The sequence below is a fragment of the Neopsephotus bourkii genome, unplaced genomic scaffold (assembly GCF_033783945.1).
Source record: "Neopsephotus bourkii isolate Nb327-2 ecotype Australia unplaced genomic scaffold, CSIRO-AGI_Nbou_v1 NB_357, whole genome shotgun sequence".
NCBI lineage: Eukaryota > Metazoa > Chordata > Aves > Psittaciformes > Psittacidae > Neopsephotus > Neopsephotus bourkii.
Genome location: NW_026900863.1, coordinates 1,413,290 through 1,429,526, shown reverse-complemented (window position 1 = coordinate 1,429,526; position 16,237 = coordinate 1,413,290). Strand labels below are relative to the sequence as shown.

The 16,237-nt window shown below is 42.0% G+C and overlaps 1 protein-coding gene across 3 annotated transcripts in view; it reads right to left on the bottom strand.

The window, feature by feature from the left end:
* The window catches only part of SLIT3 (slit guidance ligand 3), a 520,423-nt gene extending 505,862 nt beyond the window's left edge, over positions 1-14,561 (bottom strand). Inside the window, exons 1-2 of one of the 3 annotated variants that reach the window (XM_061348428.1) lie at positions 14,433-14,561; positions 13,860-14,112 (exon numbers count right to left, since the gene is read on the bottom strand). In XM_061348428.1, coding sequence (XP_061204412.1) covers positions 13,860-14,044 — 185 coding nt within the window. In that variant the 5' untranslated portion in view covers positions 14,045-14,112; positions 14,433-14,561. Of the gene's footprint in view, positions 1-13,859; positions 14,113-14,200 lie in introns of all 3 variants that reach the window. The other 2 variants (XM_061348427.1, XM_061348429.1) reach the window with 2 other exon arrangements.
* Positions 14,562-16,237: the final 1,676 nt, after the last annotated feature.

Below are 16,237 nucleotides of genomic sequence, written 5' to 3'. Positions count from 1 at the left end.
GTGTCATCTGTGCCCTTGTGAAAGATAAAGAAAGCCTGAAGAAGAATAAACAGGTCAGGAGGTTGTATTGGCACAACCTCATGTGCCACTACAAAAAGCTTATGAAACACGCAGGAACGGCTCAGTTTTGTGCTACAAATGCAGAAATACACCACCATTAGAATAAGTAACATGGTGGGAGAGCTCACGTAAGTAATGTGTATGTTTGGTGATGCTTGAATACAGGGTACTCGGTAAAAATAGGCAAGGAAGAGGAGGAGGAAGAGCGGCTGTCCCTCATATGATGGAACAGCTCAAGCATCAGGAGCTCCTCTATGGACGAGGCAAGAATCCCATTGAACATGCTGGTCTGGAAGTGACGTTATCATAGGAACTTGTTAGCAGCCACCAGCTCAGGGTGCAGCAGGAAACAACAGTCCTCTTTAAGCAGTGGGAGAAGGCATCCAGATCACAGACCCTGGTTCTCTGAGGAACCCGAATCTCCCCAGCATTTGCTGGAAAAGTAACACAGGGGAAGGCAAACAAGACAGGAGGTTTCCAGAGGGTGTCAGACACAGCTTCCTAAAATAGATGTTAGATAGGCCAACCATGGGGAAGTTTTCCTGATCTGCTACTCACAAATGATCAGGTGAATTGGGGTAAGATATTCAGTGGAATCCTTGGCTTTAGTGATCATGACAGTGACATTCAAAATGCTGAGGGGTGTGAGGAGGGTAAAGAGCAGAGCATGACCTTCCCTCCTTCAGGGAAGAATTCAGTTTTGTAAAATTCTGAATTTTCTTACAGAATTCAGGGTATTGATGGGGGGCATCCTGTGGAAGCAGCCTAGAGTAACCTTAGCACAAGAGCACTCCATCCAGACACTGAGGAAAATGAGCGTATATATCAGAATACCACCCAGGCTAAACTGGTGTCTCATGACTGAGCTCCAGCACAAAAGAGAGGTTACGATACAAAGGAGTACAGAAGTAAGCATTAATTGATGGTATTAGGAAAGCCAAAGCTCAACTAGAGATCAAGCTGGCAAGGGTCATCAAGAAAAGCTTCCAGCAATACCTTAGCTATAAAAGAATAAGGATGATATGATGGTTTAGTGATGGACTGAGGTATTCAATGCCTTCTTTGCATTAGTCTTTACTGGCACAGTCTCCAAACCTTTGTGTCTAAAGATAAGGTTCCAGGAGGAGAGGAACAGCCAAGTAGTGGCAGAGGATCAAGTCAAGCATCTCTTGAAAAATCCTGACCCTTACAAGCCTGTGAGGACAGAATGCATCAGTTGGTTCAGAGAGATCTGGCTGTGACACCTCTGATACAAGTAAATATTGTATGTGTCTTCAAAAAGGTTGAAAAAAATGACATGGTGAAGTGCCAGGTGGTCAGCACCACCCTCATTTTGGTAACTGGAGAAGTCAGTGCCAATACTACTGGAAGCAACTTCTGAATACACTGATGATGTTTTAAAGTAACCAACAGATTTACCAAAGTGAAATCACACTTGATCAGTTCAACTGCCTTCTATGCTGAAACAACATCTGTGCATTAAGGGAAAACACTGTCTTTCTCAACTGCACAGGGAATACTGTGCCCAGTTTGGCGCCCCTCAGTTGAAGAAAGAAGTTAATAAACTTGAGCAAAAAATATAACGAAGAAACTTGACTATGTAAGGTGAGTCTGAGGAAGCTCAGCTTGTTTAGTCTGGAGAAGGGCAGGCTTTGGGTGACTGGAGAGCAGCTTTCCAATACCTCCAGGAGAATTACTCTGACAGAGCAAGGCTCTTTACTGAGGTACACAAATAACAGATACAATGATCATAAATTGAAGCGGGACATTATGGTGTTCATAATAAAATGGTTACTACCAGGACAGTCAGACTCTGGAACAGGTTGCATAAAGGTGCTGTGGCTTTCAAGACCAATTGGACAAAACCCGGTGTATCCTGTCCCGCCCAGCCTTCAGGATTCTATGATTCTACATTTTTCCATACCGAAAAGCGTAAAACATTTGCTGGTTTCTGCTTGGGGTTGAGGTAAGGGATTAGTAGAAAGCTTTGAATCCGAAGCACAAGGAAACTATGGAACATTCTAAAATACAATTGCTACAGAAACATGATTTAATATGAAAAAGCAAGGATGTGCACATTACAAACAGAAAGTACAGTACTGTGTCATATTAGCTCAAGGATCATTTTCATTCATATAATCCAAACAGGTTAACAAATGCATATGCAAAACCTTAATTTTTTACTTTTTTCTTTAAGTTCTTGATTTTATTTAACAATTCCTACTTAATGCCTCTAACTGTAGGTCATGTTTCATATCCAGCATGCTCCAGCTGGGTATATGGACATCAGGTGGCTTCCTCAGTCCAGGGCTAGTCCAGCAAAGACCAAGCAGTTACACAGGCATAAGTCAGACAATATCAAGTGTTTCTTTGGGCCATATTTTCCCTCAACTATTAAACAATCTCATCAGGATACAAATAGATACGTGCTTGCACTTCAATCTCTGTCAGTTTTGGACTTTTTAAAGGTTCCCCAAATAAGTTTACATTCACTATCTCAAATAGGAATACCTTGTAAATCAATGTAAAATATATGGTGATAACTCAGCTTCAGAAACATCTTCTAGGAAACATGAGCATTCTGTTCTTCAGAGCTAATGCCATTACTGCAATTTATGGCAAACACTAATACTTTCCCAAAATTTAGCATATAATGCTAATTTAATGTTTAATGCTAATTTAATGTTAATTAAGGGCTTATAGAACAGAATGCAATGAAGTGAGAAACAAGGACTGACAGAAGTCTTTTTCATGAGACTGGTTTTCACCCTGACTCTTCTACACACTTGCTTTTTTTTTGGTCAGTATTGTGTGTTTAATTCCATACACAGTCAACCACAACAGGCTCATCTCAGGGAAAAACCAACATTGCATGTAGACTTCAGCAAAATACCCATTGTTTCACTCCACAGAGACAGTATCTGCTGTTTGCATTTATGTCTATTTCTCTTAACTATGTAGTATGTGACTGAAAATAACAGCAGTGAAGAATCACAGAATGTTTGGAAGGGACCTTAAAGAAGATCTAGTTCAACGCACACCCCCCATGCAGAAACTGCTGTCTGTTGAGGTGCTCTTCACTAACACACACAATCTGATGTTTAGGACTTGAAATGTTTCACACCTGCTTCTGACTGCTGGGATTCTTGATGACTTGCAGAAAAAGTTCCACCAACAAACAAATGATTTTAGTGAAGCCTGACATGAAATTCAAGCTTTGATTTTATCTCCTTGCTCACTTGCAGACATGCACAGACTAGAAACTCCTCCCAGGAGATCTTTTCCTGGAAAGGCAATAGAGGTCTTGGTTCGTGCTAGGTTTTGTTGTTGTTGTTCAGGATTTGCTGGGTTTTTTCTTTAATTTAACAAGCATTCAGTTTCATCAAGTCCATTCCTTCCAAGTACTACCACCATGAGCATACATGTCTACTGGAGCCACTAAGGAGCAGATAAAGCCAAGAAGTTGCACTAAAAGGTGTAGGACAGATTTAATACATCAAATGACATTTTGAGCAAAGTTGTGTGTTCACTTGACCAAGTTAACATCCAGATGTTACAACCACAAGCACTTTCTTCATTCTCAAGCAGATTCCCACCCTCCCTGTCTCCCATTCTCTTAGAACGTATGGTTTTCAGCAGTTGACTTGAAGCACAGCTGAAATGATTCTGCAATGTCTGCTAAATGAACACAAAAGTCAAGTTTTTCTAAATAAGACTTGGCACATGTATTTGATTTTCCAAGTTACTGAACTATTCATGCCTATAAAACCACTTTGCACTAAGCTTATTATATGCCTAAGAACTATGAAAGAGCAACCTTGGAAAATATCTGTTCTTTAAGATGAAGTTAACATCAGCTGGGAACAATTCATTTCAACTTCTAAAAAACTTCCTAAGCAATTAGTTAAAGAACTTCCCAGAGAGAAAAAAAAAAAAAACCAAACACACACAAGCCCCCAAAAAAATCCATAAACCACTTTTGATTGCTCCTTATCTTTTGCTGCCATTTCATATGTTATCTATTAAAGCTCACAGCTCCAAAGGATCATTGGGCTGTTTCTTATACTTTCACATTCTTATCTGAGAAACTTATATCCAGATGTGTGTTTTCATCTCACTCTGAAGAGCCAGCTTTTGCCTTAGGGCTTTATTTCTCAATATCTACTTCCACTCCTAGAAAACAAGTTTTCTTTGCTCAAGAACTTGACTTGTGATCTGTTTCATCACTTCATTCCTGTCTCCAGCTTACCTCCCTACTGCATTTATTTCTGCATTTCAGAAATGCACAATTTCTTCCCTGTGTTATTTCCTTATAGGAAGTTCCCTTTTTTGCTGCCCAGCTCTATTCTTAAAACACCATCTCCAACCAGCTCTACCACTTCAACAGGATGAGGCAGGCAGCCTCTTCTCATTACTCCACAGCTATTTCAGAGTAGCTCATGACCCACAAGTTCCCACCTTGTTGCGTGATGCTGTAACCACTGTCACCCTCAAAAAACAAACGTGTTTCATCCATTTCTTTCTGGAATTCCATTAAAAAAATGTACTAAACATAAGGTCTCCCCAGCCTAAACAAACAGATGAAAGATAAATGTGGGGAATATCTGTAAGTTAAGGTCCCACTAAAGTTCAGGCAAACCAAGCTTTATGGCTAACAGGAAGGCACCAAACATTGAAATTGCTTTCAGGATGCAGCTCTTCCTTGCTGAAACTTCTCAGTTATATTGAAAGAATATGACTCTTTGTTAAACATTAGTGTCTCCATATCTGTGGACAACCAGCACACATATAGTGATTAATTTCAGTGTGCTTGGTGTCATGTGGCCATATTTAAAATATATGAGCTTTAGATGCTACATATTATAATCTAAAACAGAGAGAAGGGACAGTCAAAACTTCAGCAGACAAAGAACCTATGTGTTTACTGTTTTTTTATCTATGTTTTTTCCCCCCTCTTAAGGGGGAGGAAAATTATCAATGTGAAGCTAAATTATGTTCTTACATTAAGCTTTTGGTAACAATTTCAAATCTCAATCTCTAATTTAGAACTTCTTTGGCCATTCATCTTTGACAAGGCAGCATATCCCAAAAAACACTATTTTCTGACCACATCACTGAAGTTCTGACCACACCACCCAAGTCTTGGAAGGCAGATGCAGGGACTGTGAGAATGAAGACCCTAGGCCCACTGTAGGAGAGGATCTGGTCTGAGACCATCTTAAGAACCTGAACATGAACAACTCCATGTGACTGGATGAAATCCATCCATGGGTCCTGAAGGAGCTGGCAAATGAAGTTGCTAAGCCACTGGTCATCATATTTGAAAAATCCTGGCAGTCAGGTGAAGTTCCTGATGACTGGAAAAAGGGAAATATAACCCCCATTTTCAAGAAGGGAGAAATGTATGACCCAGGGAATTACAGACCAGTCAGTCTCACCTCTGTGCCTGGCTGAATTGACTTAAAATACTTAATTTGACTCTGACCTGAGAAAGTGCATGAGGCTCACAACTCACTGCCTGTATCTTCTGAACCTGTCAAAGTTGTTTAGCAGGGTCCCATAAAATACACCCAGGTAATACCTCACAATCTACAAATACATTTATTTTTTGCAATTTAACTAACACATCCCTCACCTGCCACAGACACAAACGAAAAAGACCAACTGAAAAATAAACCCCAAGGATTAAGAAACAAATCTTCTCACTATTAGCATGCACAAGAACGCATCCATGCCTCTGCTTTCAGCCTGGTATTTCCATGATAGTTAAACTCTTATCTTTTGAAACATTTCATTCACATACTCTTCTTCCCCTTCACTTCACTTCCTTACTTTCCCCCATGGGCAAGCAGCCAACCTTGACAGAATATAGGTCTTGGAAAAAAGAGTTTGGAGCCAGACATTAAACCCAGCATTTTATAGTGCTGTGATTTTGGAGATCAGAACCTCAGATTTACTAATATGGAATTTATTACCATTTTTGTTATCATGCCTAGGAGTGCCCTTATGATAGCTCAAGATTTCTTCATGTTAAGTGTTTTATAAAGAAGTCCCAAACGGCTTTCAGCAAAGACAAAAGGAACAGAGGGATGAAAACAAGCAGATGAGACACTACTGACCAGTACAGCAGGCACAGTCCTCAGCTATAAAGGAACCTCAAATGTATCATGCATTTTTAACTGATACCATGAAAATCACAGGAAATGTAAAATCAGGCAAAGCAACCTTTCTTGTTTAAGAACAAGGACAGCTCTTCCCAAGCAAGAACATCAAAATGGAAGGAAAATAATATTAACCAAAATAAATCTATTGGAAATGGAGTTCACCACCACTACCCCACCCCCCTTCTCCAAGCACCTTCTCAGCCTGTTCAATGGGTTACTAGTCTCCAAATCATTAACTTCCAGAGCAGGTTGTCCCTCCACTCCCATGGAGCCCTGGCTGAAACAGAACTACCGATCTTCTGTCTATGGAGATGGGAACAACTGTGAAGACACAGAGAAAACACTCCAAAAAATTACAGACAACTGATTTGTCCTGTTCTTTTGGGTGACTGCCTTGTATGTACAGTCACAGCACAATGTCACTACAGCATCCCCACGCAACAGAAGAGGGGATGTTAAAGTTAAATCTCCAATTTAACTCCTCAGTACAGCACCACTGATAAAAGCCTTGCATCTCAAACTGGAATGAACATAGGTCCACATAGCGGTCAGCAAAGTTTCAACAACAAGAACACTACTTCCCAGAATTCATAGTGTTGCTTGGACTCTACATATATTTGAGTAACCTGATTCTACTTCCAAACGGTTGGTTCTTCCCCATGGCACTGAAGCAGGACAGCAATCACAGTGACCTCTCCACAGGAAGCATAGGAAGCCTTCTAAAAAGCCCTTTCAACTTAAGAAGTTAAGAATCATTTCTGCAACACTACTGGAAATGTTCAAGAAAGCACAAGCAAAAGTGAGCTGCTGAGCAAGACAAATCCCAAAATGAGCTTATGATTAAATTTCAGATGGGTTTTCAAGGTTGCTTGATGAAAAGTTAAGACCATCTTTAGTACACTGAGTTTTCTTCCTCATTATAACAGAGCTGGTGTTTGTTGAAAATGCTCCCTTCATCAGTGAGAGAAAAGCAAAGAACATAGCCATCAGCTGAAAACATTTCTGTGTGAGGGACAAAATTAAGGCCTCAGAAAAAGGAGTAACTCACAGGTAGAAAGGTAAAAATCTAATTAAAAGCTCCAAAAATGTATCAGTATAGGTACTGATACACTTATGTAACTAAAAACATATATTGCAGCTATCAGATGGTGTAAAACTGAGAGAGAGAGAAATTTATTCTGACAGAGACAACCAACAGATCAGATTCAGCTGGAGGGGGGAGGGAGCTGAAAATAACCAGCAGAGAGGTAAGAATCAAATGCTCTTTTCCACAGATGTGACCCTCAACTCATCAATACTTATTCTGAGTACAAGACCACAGACCTGTTCCCCTTATGTAAATAGACAGAGAGATCTTTCATGTATTTAGTACCATTAGAAGAGACTACCAGTTGCTCACAAGGCCATTTCTCACAGGGAAGAGGTCTCTGGTGAGAGCCATTCAAGATCCTAAAGAATATGTCTGGCTGGACAACATTAAAAACAGATCTGAAAATAGATCCTTACAGATCTCTGGAAAGAGGCCTTTGCCACATGTCACTTCTACCTCATTCTCCGTTGCATAGCCATTACTTGTCTCCAGAACACTTTGCCATTTGAAGTTTGCTTCCGCTTTTCTCCCCAAAGTTATCTTCACTCCTTCCTTCCCTGAAGTTAGAAACCTGCTTTGTCTCAACTTGCAGTGGACAATCAACACTACTTTGATCTGGCAAGAGCAAAAACTAACCCAAACAGGAAAAGAAAAGCCACTTTAGGGACCTGTGGAACCACAGGACAGAGGATACACATGTTTATTCCTAGAGGTGCCATCATCAAGCCTCCACCAGCAAGTTGGCTGTACTTAAAACTGCTCCTTGATCTGCTAGCACTGGAAAAGGATACTTACAGTCACACATTCTCCCCAGCCACAGAAGATCAGCCAGTGTTGAAAAGGGCTTCAATCCTGAACCACAGAAATCCTTTACCTGATCCAGTCAGTATCTGTCTGTAGTTGCAAGAGCTAACAGGTACTTAATAGAACTAAGAGGTACTAGGTTACTTACAGAGAACATAACCTCTCCCTGAGGTTAACACAACATTAGAGATAATTCAGTAGTCATAGTATTACAAGACACAGTGAAGCTTATATCAACACCAAAGTCCAGCAGCAGACCTGCACTTCATATAAGGCATTTCAGCATTCTGCATTAACTTCAAAAAGTAGATTCTTCCCTTTAATCACAAGGAGTTCACTATAGTGTAATTTTAAATATAATCAGAAATGCTTGAACTGAAAGAAAACAAAAAATAAATGCTTCGCACTGACATTCCAAAAGATGACTTATAGTACTCAATATGATAATCAAATAACTTCATAGGAAATGGCTTACAAGTGACAGCGTACAACACAAGGGGTTTCATATAGACTGCTGTATGACTATAGAAGTATTAATACTGTCTTATTTTCGGCCTCACAATCCATCTGTCCAGATAAGCTATACTGACCTTAGTACACACTTCACCGAACTCGTACACAGATTTGGGGGGGGTGGGGAAGCAATACGTGCAACCTAGATTTTAGGACTTCCTAAAAGACCACAGGTGTTCCTCAGAGGGACAACTTTCCTCTCACCAAATTCTTCCACATGAATCAACACTTAGCTACAGAAGTAAGAAATGAAAAACACAATCAGACTCAGAGCAACTCACTACAAAATTCTGCAGTAAGTACACTGGTGCCTTTGATCTCAGAATCTAACCAAAAGTTGTGCAAACAAATACAATGTGACAACGGCCACTATTTGCTTCTGTAGCTACCAAATTACAATAACTAATTTCATCCTCCTTCCTGTTTCTGTCACTTCAAAAAGAGGTAACAAATTTAATAGCGCGAGACTCTGATCCTAGACAAGGGCACGTCACTGTCCACTTCAGCACAAGCAGTCAGCATTGAGTTAGTAAAGGGAAGTATCCAAATTAAATTAAGCAACTCAGTCAAGTTTTCCCAGGATCAGTGCTCTGACAGCAAGCTCAAGGCCAGAGCCATGTAAGTCTACTTACTGACACATGACTTAAGAAAGCAAAGATTTGGAAATGCTCCGTGCAAGGCTTTGTAGACTATTACTGCAAACAGATGAGTGGTGATCCCTAGTGAGAACAACTCTGGAGAAACAGAATGCCAGTGTAAGAGTCAGGGTAATTATACCTGCAGGTGTTTAACACTCTGTTGGGCAGTAACATGGAAGCATTCAAGACAGGAGCTTAGATTTAATTTGGAGACAAAACTGAGGAAGTTGAAGACTTATTACAAGGCAGTGCAACTTCAGCAGCTACATGCACCTAGGCCAAAAACGCCATAATAATATATTCGTATAACATAAATCCCAGACCACATGAAAACTCCAGAGTAAGCAGATGACTAAGCTTCTAAATTGCACCTAAATGTAGACACACTCAATTTAGCTACTCAGACAAAACACAGAACGGATTAGTCTTGCAGGCTTTATCAACTGAGTAAGGTAAAGAATCCGTCAAAGACAAAACAAAGCAACAGCTAACCCAGGAGAACAATCAAATAAATAAGACTCTAAGCCACCAAGTATAAATTCATTGACAACTCAAACATGGTTAAATCTTCAAAAAAAACTTCTATACATACATAATGTGCTGAACTAGACATCAATGGAAGGCTCATGGTTCATATTCAAAGAGAATGCAGATACTGACCTAGAAGACTGAGCAGTTTCTCCATGTCACTTGCTCCTTTCAGAGCTGAAGAACACAACTGTCAAGCAGGTGGCTTTGATTTGCTCACTGCATTTACACATCATCTCAAGCTAAACTTGACTATCAGCATTATTAAGTGTTACAAAAAGTCACTTGTGTAATATTTTACAGATATAGAAAACATTTCCACTGAAGAAAATGACATAATCACATATAAGACTGGAAGTGCTGCTAAACAAACTCTGGTTAAAGGAGTTTGATAAAGGAGCTCTCTAAGGAACTTGTCAATAAGGTGCAAGATTTAAGATCTTTACGGATGTATTTACACATTCTTAATTTCTAAATCCTAACTTCTGCTTTCTTTATTAGCATAAAATATCAGTTTAAATCAGCTTAAATAGAAGAATCATTGAACACATCCCCAGAAGTTAACTATTATTAGTGTTCTTCACAACACAAAAGGTCTATAAACTCCTCTTTTGGGTAGGATATCAAATCACTTAACAAATGTGGGATGAATTGGTAAATACTGACAATCAGCCACAAGGTCAGCTGCACCACCCTGCTCTTGTGCAAGGTCCTCTGCAGAGCATCACATCTTGCGATGCAGGGAAAATCTCAGACCTAGTTCCATGTGCCTCTCTTCCTGTGTGAGATGTTGGCTATTCTGAGAGTTCCCTCTCTAGAGCAAAGATAATTGGAAGCAGCTCTTGGAAGTGACAACTATTTGTTTCACCACTTATTTTCTCCAAACTGAACAATTTCTTTGTGCAGCAGTATACAGCGTTCACCTCTTTTTAGCTCTGCACAAAACCGAACTGAGCAAAGCTTCAATCTACACCACACAATTAAAGGACTATCACAGAATGTAATAACAAGGTAAACTGCAACATAAACCTAATACTACCTGCTATGTTTGTAAAGCTGCTATTAAAAATGAAGCTGTGTAAAAAAAAAAGTTTAGGATAATTTTACAGCTCTGTGATCACTGGTTAATTTGTGGATTCCCCTCAAGACAGGCATCACAGGTACTACAACTCTACAAAAACCACTCCTTCAAAGCATTCAGGGAGTGAGAAAAGAGAGCATACATCACATTTCTCATGAAGAATCAGTAATCAAAGCTCTGGTGATGCCCATTTCTTGGGGTATCAGGAAATCATCACAAGCTCATTTAATAGAACTTCACAATAAGACATATTTCTCCTTCTCCTCCAAGACATTTCCCATATTTTTCCTTGTCTTCTCAGCTTTCCTGGGGTTTCATATTAACAGAAATTTAAATACTATTTACCTTGGCTCCGCTAGCCCAAACAACCTGTAACATCTGTACAGACATAATTCTAAAAGCTTAGTGGCAAAATACTTTAAGTGGTGTCATTAGATCTCTTGTTAATTAAAGAAAACTTTCTGACTTGAACAGGTATGTGCACTTCTCAGCTGTAGAGGATGCAGAAAGAAGTGAAGAGCTTTTCATAGCACAAGAGTCTGAAAAGTAACCTGGTGTGTGGCCATCAAGAAACTTGCTAAAATCGTTATCCCAACATCTACATATTTCTCTGAGATTAAAAATATCTTTGTCACTTCAGATGTAATCTATTTGGGATTATTTGCAAGATAAACTAATTAAAGACTACATATCAACCCAGTGTTGTATCATGAAGAGTTACAGGTTGCTGCAGACCACAGAGCAAAGCGAGATATTTCGATATACCCAGCATCTGGCTGGTGACCTACAAGCACAATTTAGACTTGGAAGATTATAATGTTTTTCCCTTTCTCTCACTGCTTACCTTGGAAAACTCAAGTTAGTGTAATTAATACAAGTCTGGATTTCACAGAATTGATACAAGCTTTAAGCACAGTAGTAACGAAGATGACAGTGAACACTATAAAACCAGTGAAAGGCTCATGATGGAAAATGAAGCCAGTATTTTAAAACATGGAATAATGTGTTACTACACATTCTGCTGTGTGCTATTTCCACAGGGTTTCAGTCGCTGAATGCTCCAATAATATACTACCTAAAATAAAAACAAAAAACCAAACAAAACCAAAAAAACCCACAGCTACCTTTCATATTCATCAGTAGCGTATCTCTGAGGTTAAATATTCAGACTGAATATTGTGAAACAGCTGCTATTGTTCTTCATGCAGCCATTCATCCACAATTTAAATCTGTAAACACCACCAAAAACCATCAGGACCAAGAGCACAGCGATTACACTCTTCCATTCTTTTTAACACTTAACATACAAAAGCCAAGAAACTTCCTCTTCTAGCTTAGCTTCTTACAGCAGACAAGGAAAGTTAACATCTCTCTTAAGTATCCTCAAAAGTGAAAACCCAATAACACAATTCAGTCCCACTAAAGCTTAGTCAATAAATGAGCATTTTGAAACTCTTCTCGGGTGGCCACTTAACCTTGCATTTGTGAATTCAAACATTTAATGCTAGGCTTTGACTGTTAAAACCACTTGAACACACATCACCAATGAAGCATACAAAACATCTGTGTTATCACCCATACATACAGTGGTACACTACTTGGGTACTGGCTTGTTGTGGCGTTTGTTGTTTTGGGGTTGGGGTGTTTGCTTCCCTTCAGTTAGAGAGAACACAGAAGTTAAGCTTTCTGTAACACTGACATCTGAAAACTATTGTTCACCCAGCTAGGGTAAAAGGCAGGCTGATACAGCCACAAAACATGAAAGATGTTGGAACAGCATAGTAATCTATCTGCATATTGCTATCATTTAAGAGCTCTCAGCACTATAAAATGAATTTAGCAGCAGTCAAGGATGCTATAAAATTCCATTCTGGGACACAACTTAATCATCACGAGGACTATGCACAAAAACTTTGTTTGCTTAGTAACTTCAGCTAGCTTCCTTTCTTGGAGGAAAGTTTCCTTGAGAGTTTGAAGTTTCTCTAGCTCTATGATCCAGAAGGAAACGAATTTGGAAGTCAGGCCATACAACCTACAGCACTTGTAAACAAGTTTAAAAACATGGTTCAGTTATCAGCTAACCCACATCAGGCACAAGTCAAGCCGGAGCCCAGCGCAGAGCCTCTGAGGCTGTTTAACATTCCATTCCGGACATCTTCCTATCTAGCACCGGGCACTCTCTGAAACGTGCCATATGCTATGCATTAAGCAACGTCAGAGATGCCGTCCTCAGCACCAAGCGAGTGCCAAAACTGCATCGGAGAACTGAAGTTTCCTTTTAGCTTTCTTCTTATAAACTTATTAAGCAAGGAAAAAAAAGCCAACTAAAAAACCTCATAAAAAGTTATGATACAGGAGATTTCTATGCACACATTCATTACATTCTTCCGTGGGGAGTCTGGAAGTGCCCCACAACATTACTATCATAAACCCTGAAGCAGATTAGAAATTAAACAACCAGCTTTCCCACCGCAGTTTAAAACAGAAATTAGAGGCTGCTTTAATGGGACTTCTTATCCATTTGAATCAGTTCATGGCAGTAGTCGATTTTTCCATGGTGATGAAGTCACCATGCTGAGAAAGCAAGGAGAAACTGCTACCAGCCACCAGGTGAAAGCACGGAGGTTTCTAGTCACCTAGTAAATTGGTGCTTACATTGTCAATGATTACTGCTGGCAACACCACAGGTAGAGACCTAAACTCCATTAAGACAAGTGAATGCAGAAGCAACCAGATGATAAGTGAACTCAAAAAATAAAAGGTGAAACTCTCAAAGCAGCTGATTTTTTTAAAAGCCAGAACAGCAGCAGGAGAGCTGCAAGTTCGGGAAAGCTCCTCCCCTTCCCTCCCAAAAACATTAATCTACGTTTGATTACTGCAACGGCTGTTAGTAAGTATATTACACCGATAAGCAGGTGTTGAGAAACTCATCCCAGGTGCTTCCACAAGTACTTGCGAGCCCTGAAACCGTTTCTACTTACAGTCTCTCTGCATTCCTGGGAACATCCCTCGGTACAGTTTTGAGTCCCAGTCCGTGACAATCCACGTTGGAAGCAATACATGTACACTTATGTGGGCATCCTCCGACAGGCATCCAACTCGCAGAGCTCCAAAAGCTCAATATCATTCCAAGGCACAGAAACGCACTTCTTCCACCAGACAACATGGTTTCTTGGTCGCTTCGGTGGGTATAAAAGTATACGGAAGCAGCCGGCCCTTAAAGATGAAATGCCTCTAAGAAGAAAGGGAAAAGAAAACAAGAGGCTCTTAGTACAGCCCAAGGGAACCCACCATTGCCATCATCGCCGGAGCACCAGCAAACCTTCAAAGGCGCCTGAAAAGGTTACGTTAGGTGGAAGAAGGTGGGGAATTGCCTCTCGGGCTCAGGTTTCTTTCTGTTATCTACGAACGGTACCAGGAGGCAGATAGTTTAACAGAGCTGGAGCCAGATGCGTCCTCAGATGAAAGGGAAACCGGGAGCAGAGGTAAACACACACAGAACATCCCTCAGAAGCAATCTCCAAAGCAGCCTCCTCCGCTCCGCATCGCCCCACCTGGGCTGGGCAGGTGACCCTCGGCGGGGCTGATCGGCTGCCGGGGCACTGCCTCCCGCCGCTCACTGCCGCTGCTGCTGCTGCGGGCCCGCACCCCCGCGCTGGCGGCCGGCGGGGCCGGGGGGCGGCGCGGGGAGGCGGAGGGGCGGAGGCGGCGGCGCTCCCACCCGCTGCTGCGCTGGCCGCCGGCCGCCCGCGCCCCAGCGCTGTGCATGGCAGCGGGCAAGCGCCCGCCGCGCCGCCGCCCCCCCGCCCAAAACACCTCCCGCCGCGCCCATTGGCTGCCGCGGCCCTGACGTCACCAAACTGCCCAACTTTTGGAGCGCGGGGAGGGGGCAACCGCGGGCTCTGCGCCCCTGTCCTGGCCTGCAGGACGGGCAGCGCCTCCCGGGGTGCGCTGAGCGCTCCCCGCTCCGGCCCGGGCAGCGGCAGGCACCGTGCGGGCTGCGGCGCCCGGCGGGACGCGGGCTCGGGTTTCCCCTCCCGGGGAATTTACCTCCGCCTTTTGTTCCCTCGTTCCCACTCCCCGAGTACCCTCTGGCGGCGGCGCCAGGACCGGCCTGCACCTCCCGACCCGAGCCCTCTCCCGCTGCGCTCCGAGCCTCAGCGCTTCCCGGGGCGCACCGGTGGCTTGCTCGGGCTCTGCGAGCGTGGAAGTTCAGCGCCAGGTTCCCGCTTCGGGAACTGTTCCTGGAAATAATCCCAAGGATGCTGCCTTCACGTGGTAATTCCGTTCTCAATCCATGGAGCTGGAGGTTCAGAACATTCGACCTGCGTGTACTAAAAAGCACAAAAAATAATGCAGCATACCCTGGAAATGTGATAGCATTTGCAGATCAGTTGGAAAATTGCAAGGCCTGAGAGACACACAAAAAGGCTTTGGGTTTGTTTTTTTTGTTGTTGTTTTTCAAGGTAAGTGTTAAGGCTCTAAAGTAAACCCATTGACAGGAAGGTTTTTCTTGTAGCACACCACACACATACAGTGACCTCCTGACCCAGAATAAAGCTGGTGTAAGCACCTCATGAAAACCTGTGTCTTCCATATACTTAGTGCTTTATTTTGCACTCTTACAAGCAGTTCCAAAGGCACTTTTATGCATTACAGACATGGGAACACAGGTAACCTGCTCGTCTGTGTTACAAGCTCTTGGTCCACAACGATGGAGTCTCGGCTCTGTTCCTACAGATGGGAAAAGGTTTCGTTTCCACAGTTCAACAAGGATCATAGCCAGCATGACCATGAAACCCTCAGAATGCCTCCAGCGATTTGACAAGCCTAAGTAACAGCAGAACTCAAGTTCCCAGGTTGTGCTCAAAATGTGTTCTCAGCTTTTTTCCCTAAACACACAGACTGAGCAGTTGAAGTGAAGGGCTTGTAGGAGAACAACCACTGTGAAATGCTCACTGTAAGATAGCGATACAGCACACTGGTGAGCAGTGGCACATCTTAAATGTCTGTTCACTTGTGGCAACATTTGTTTCCTGCTTTGATTACTGGAATCTGTCATTACTGGAGACATTCCAGTGATTTTTCCCACACCAGTGAGGTGTCCCCTGTACAGCCAGGAAAGCAGCTACTTCTCAACTGCTCTCTCTAACAAGCAAAGGCTTGATACTAGAGCAGTTCCCTGAGAACAAGAGCTCGCCAAGGAGCACATGCAAGACCACAAGTTATCCTTCACCTCTCCTGGTCTGAAAAGGCACTAAAGTGATCTTCTCATTTCACAGGGAATTATGTACATGAGAAACTTCATTTTTATATAGAAACCATTTTGATCAAGCCTAAAGAATGCACCACTCACACA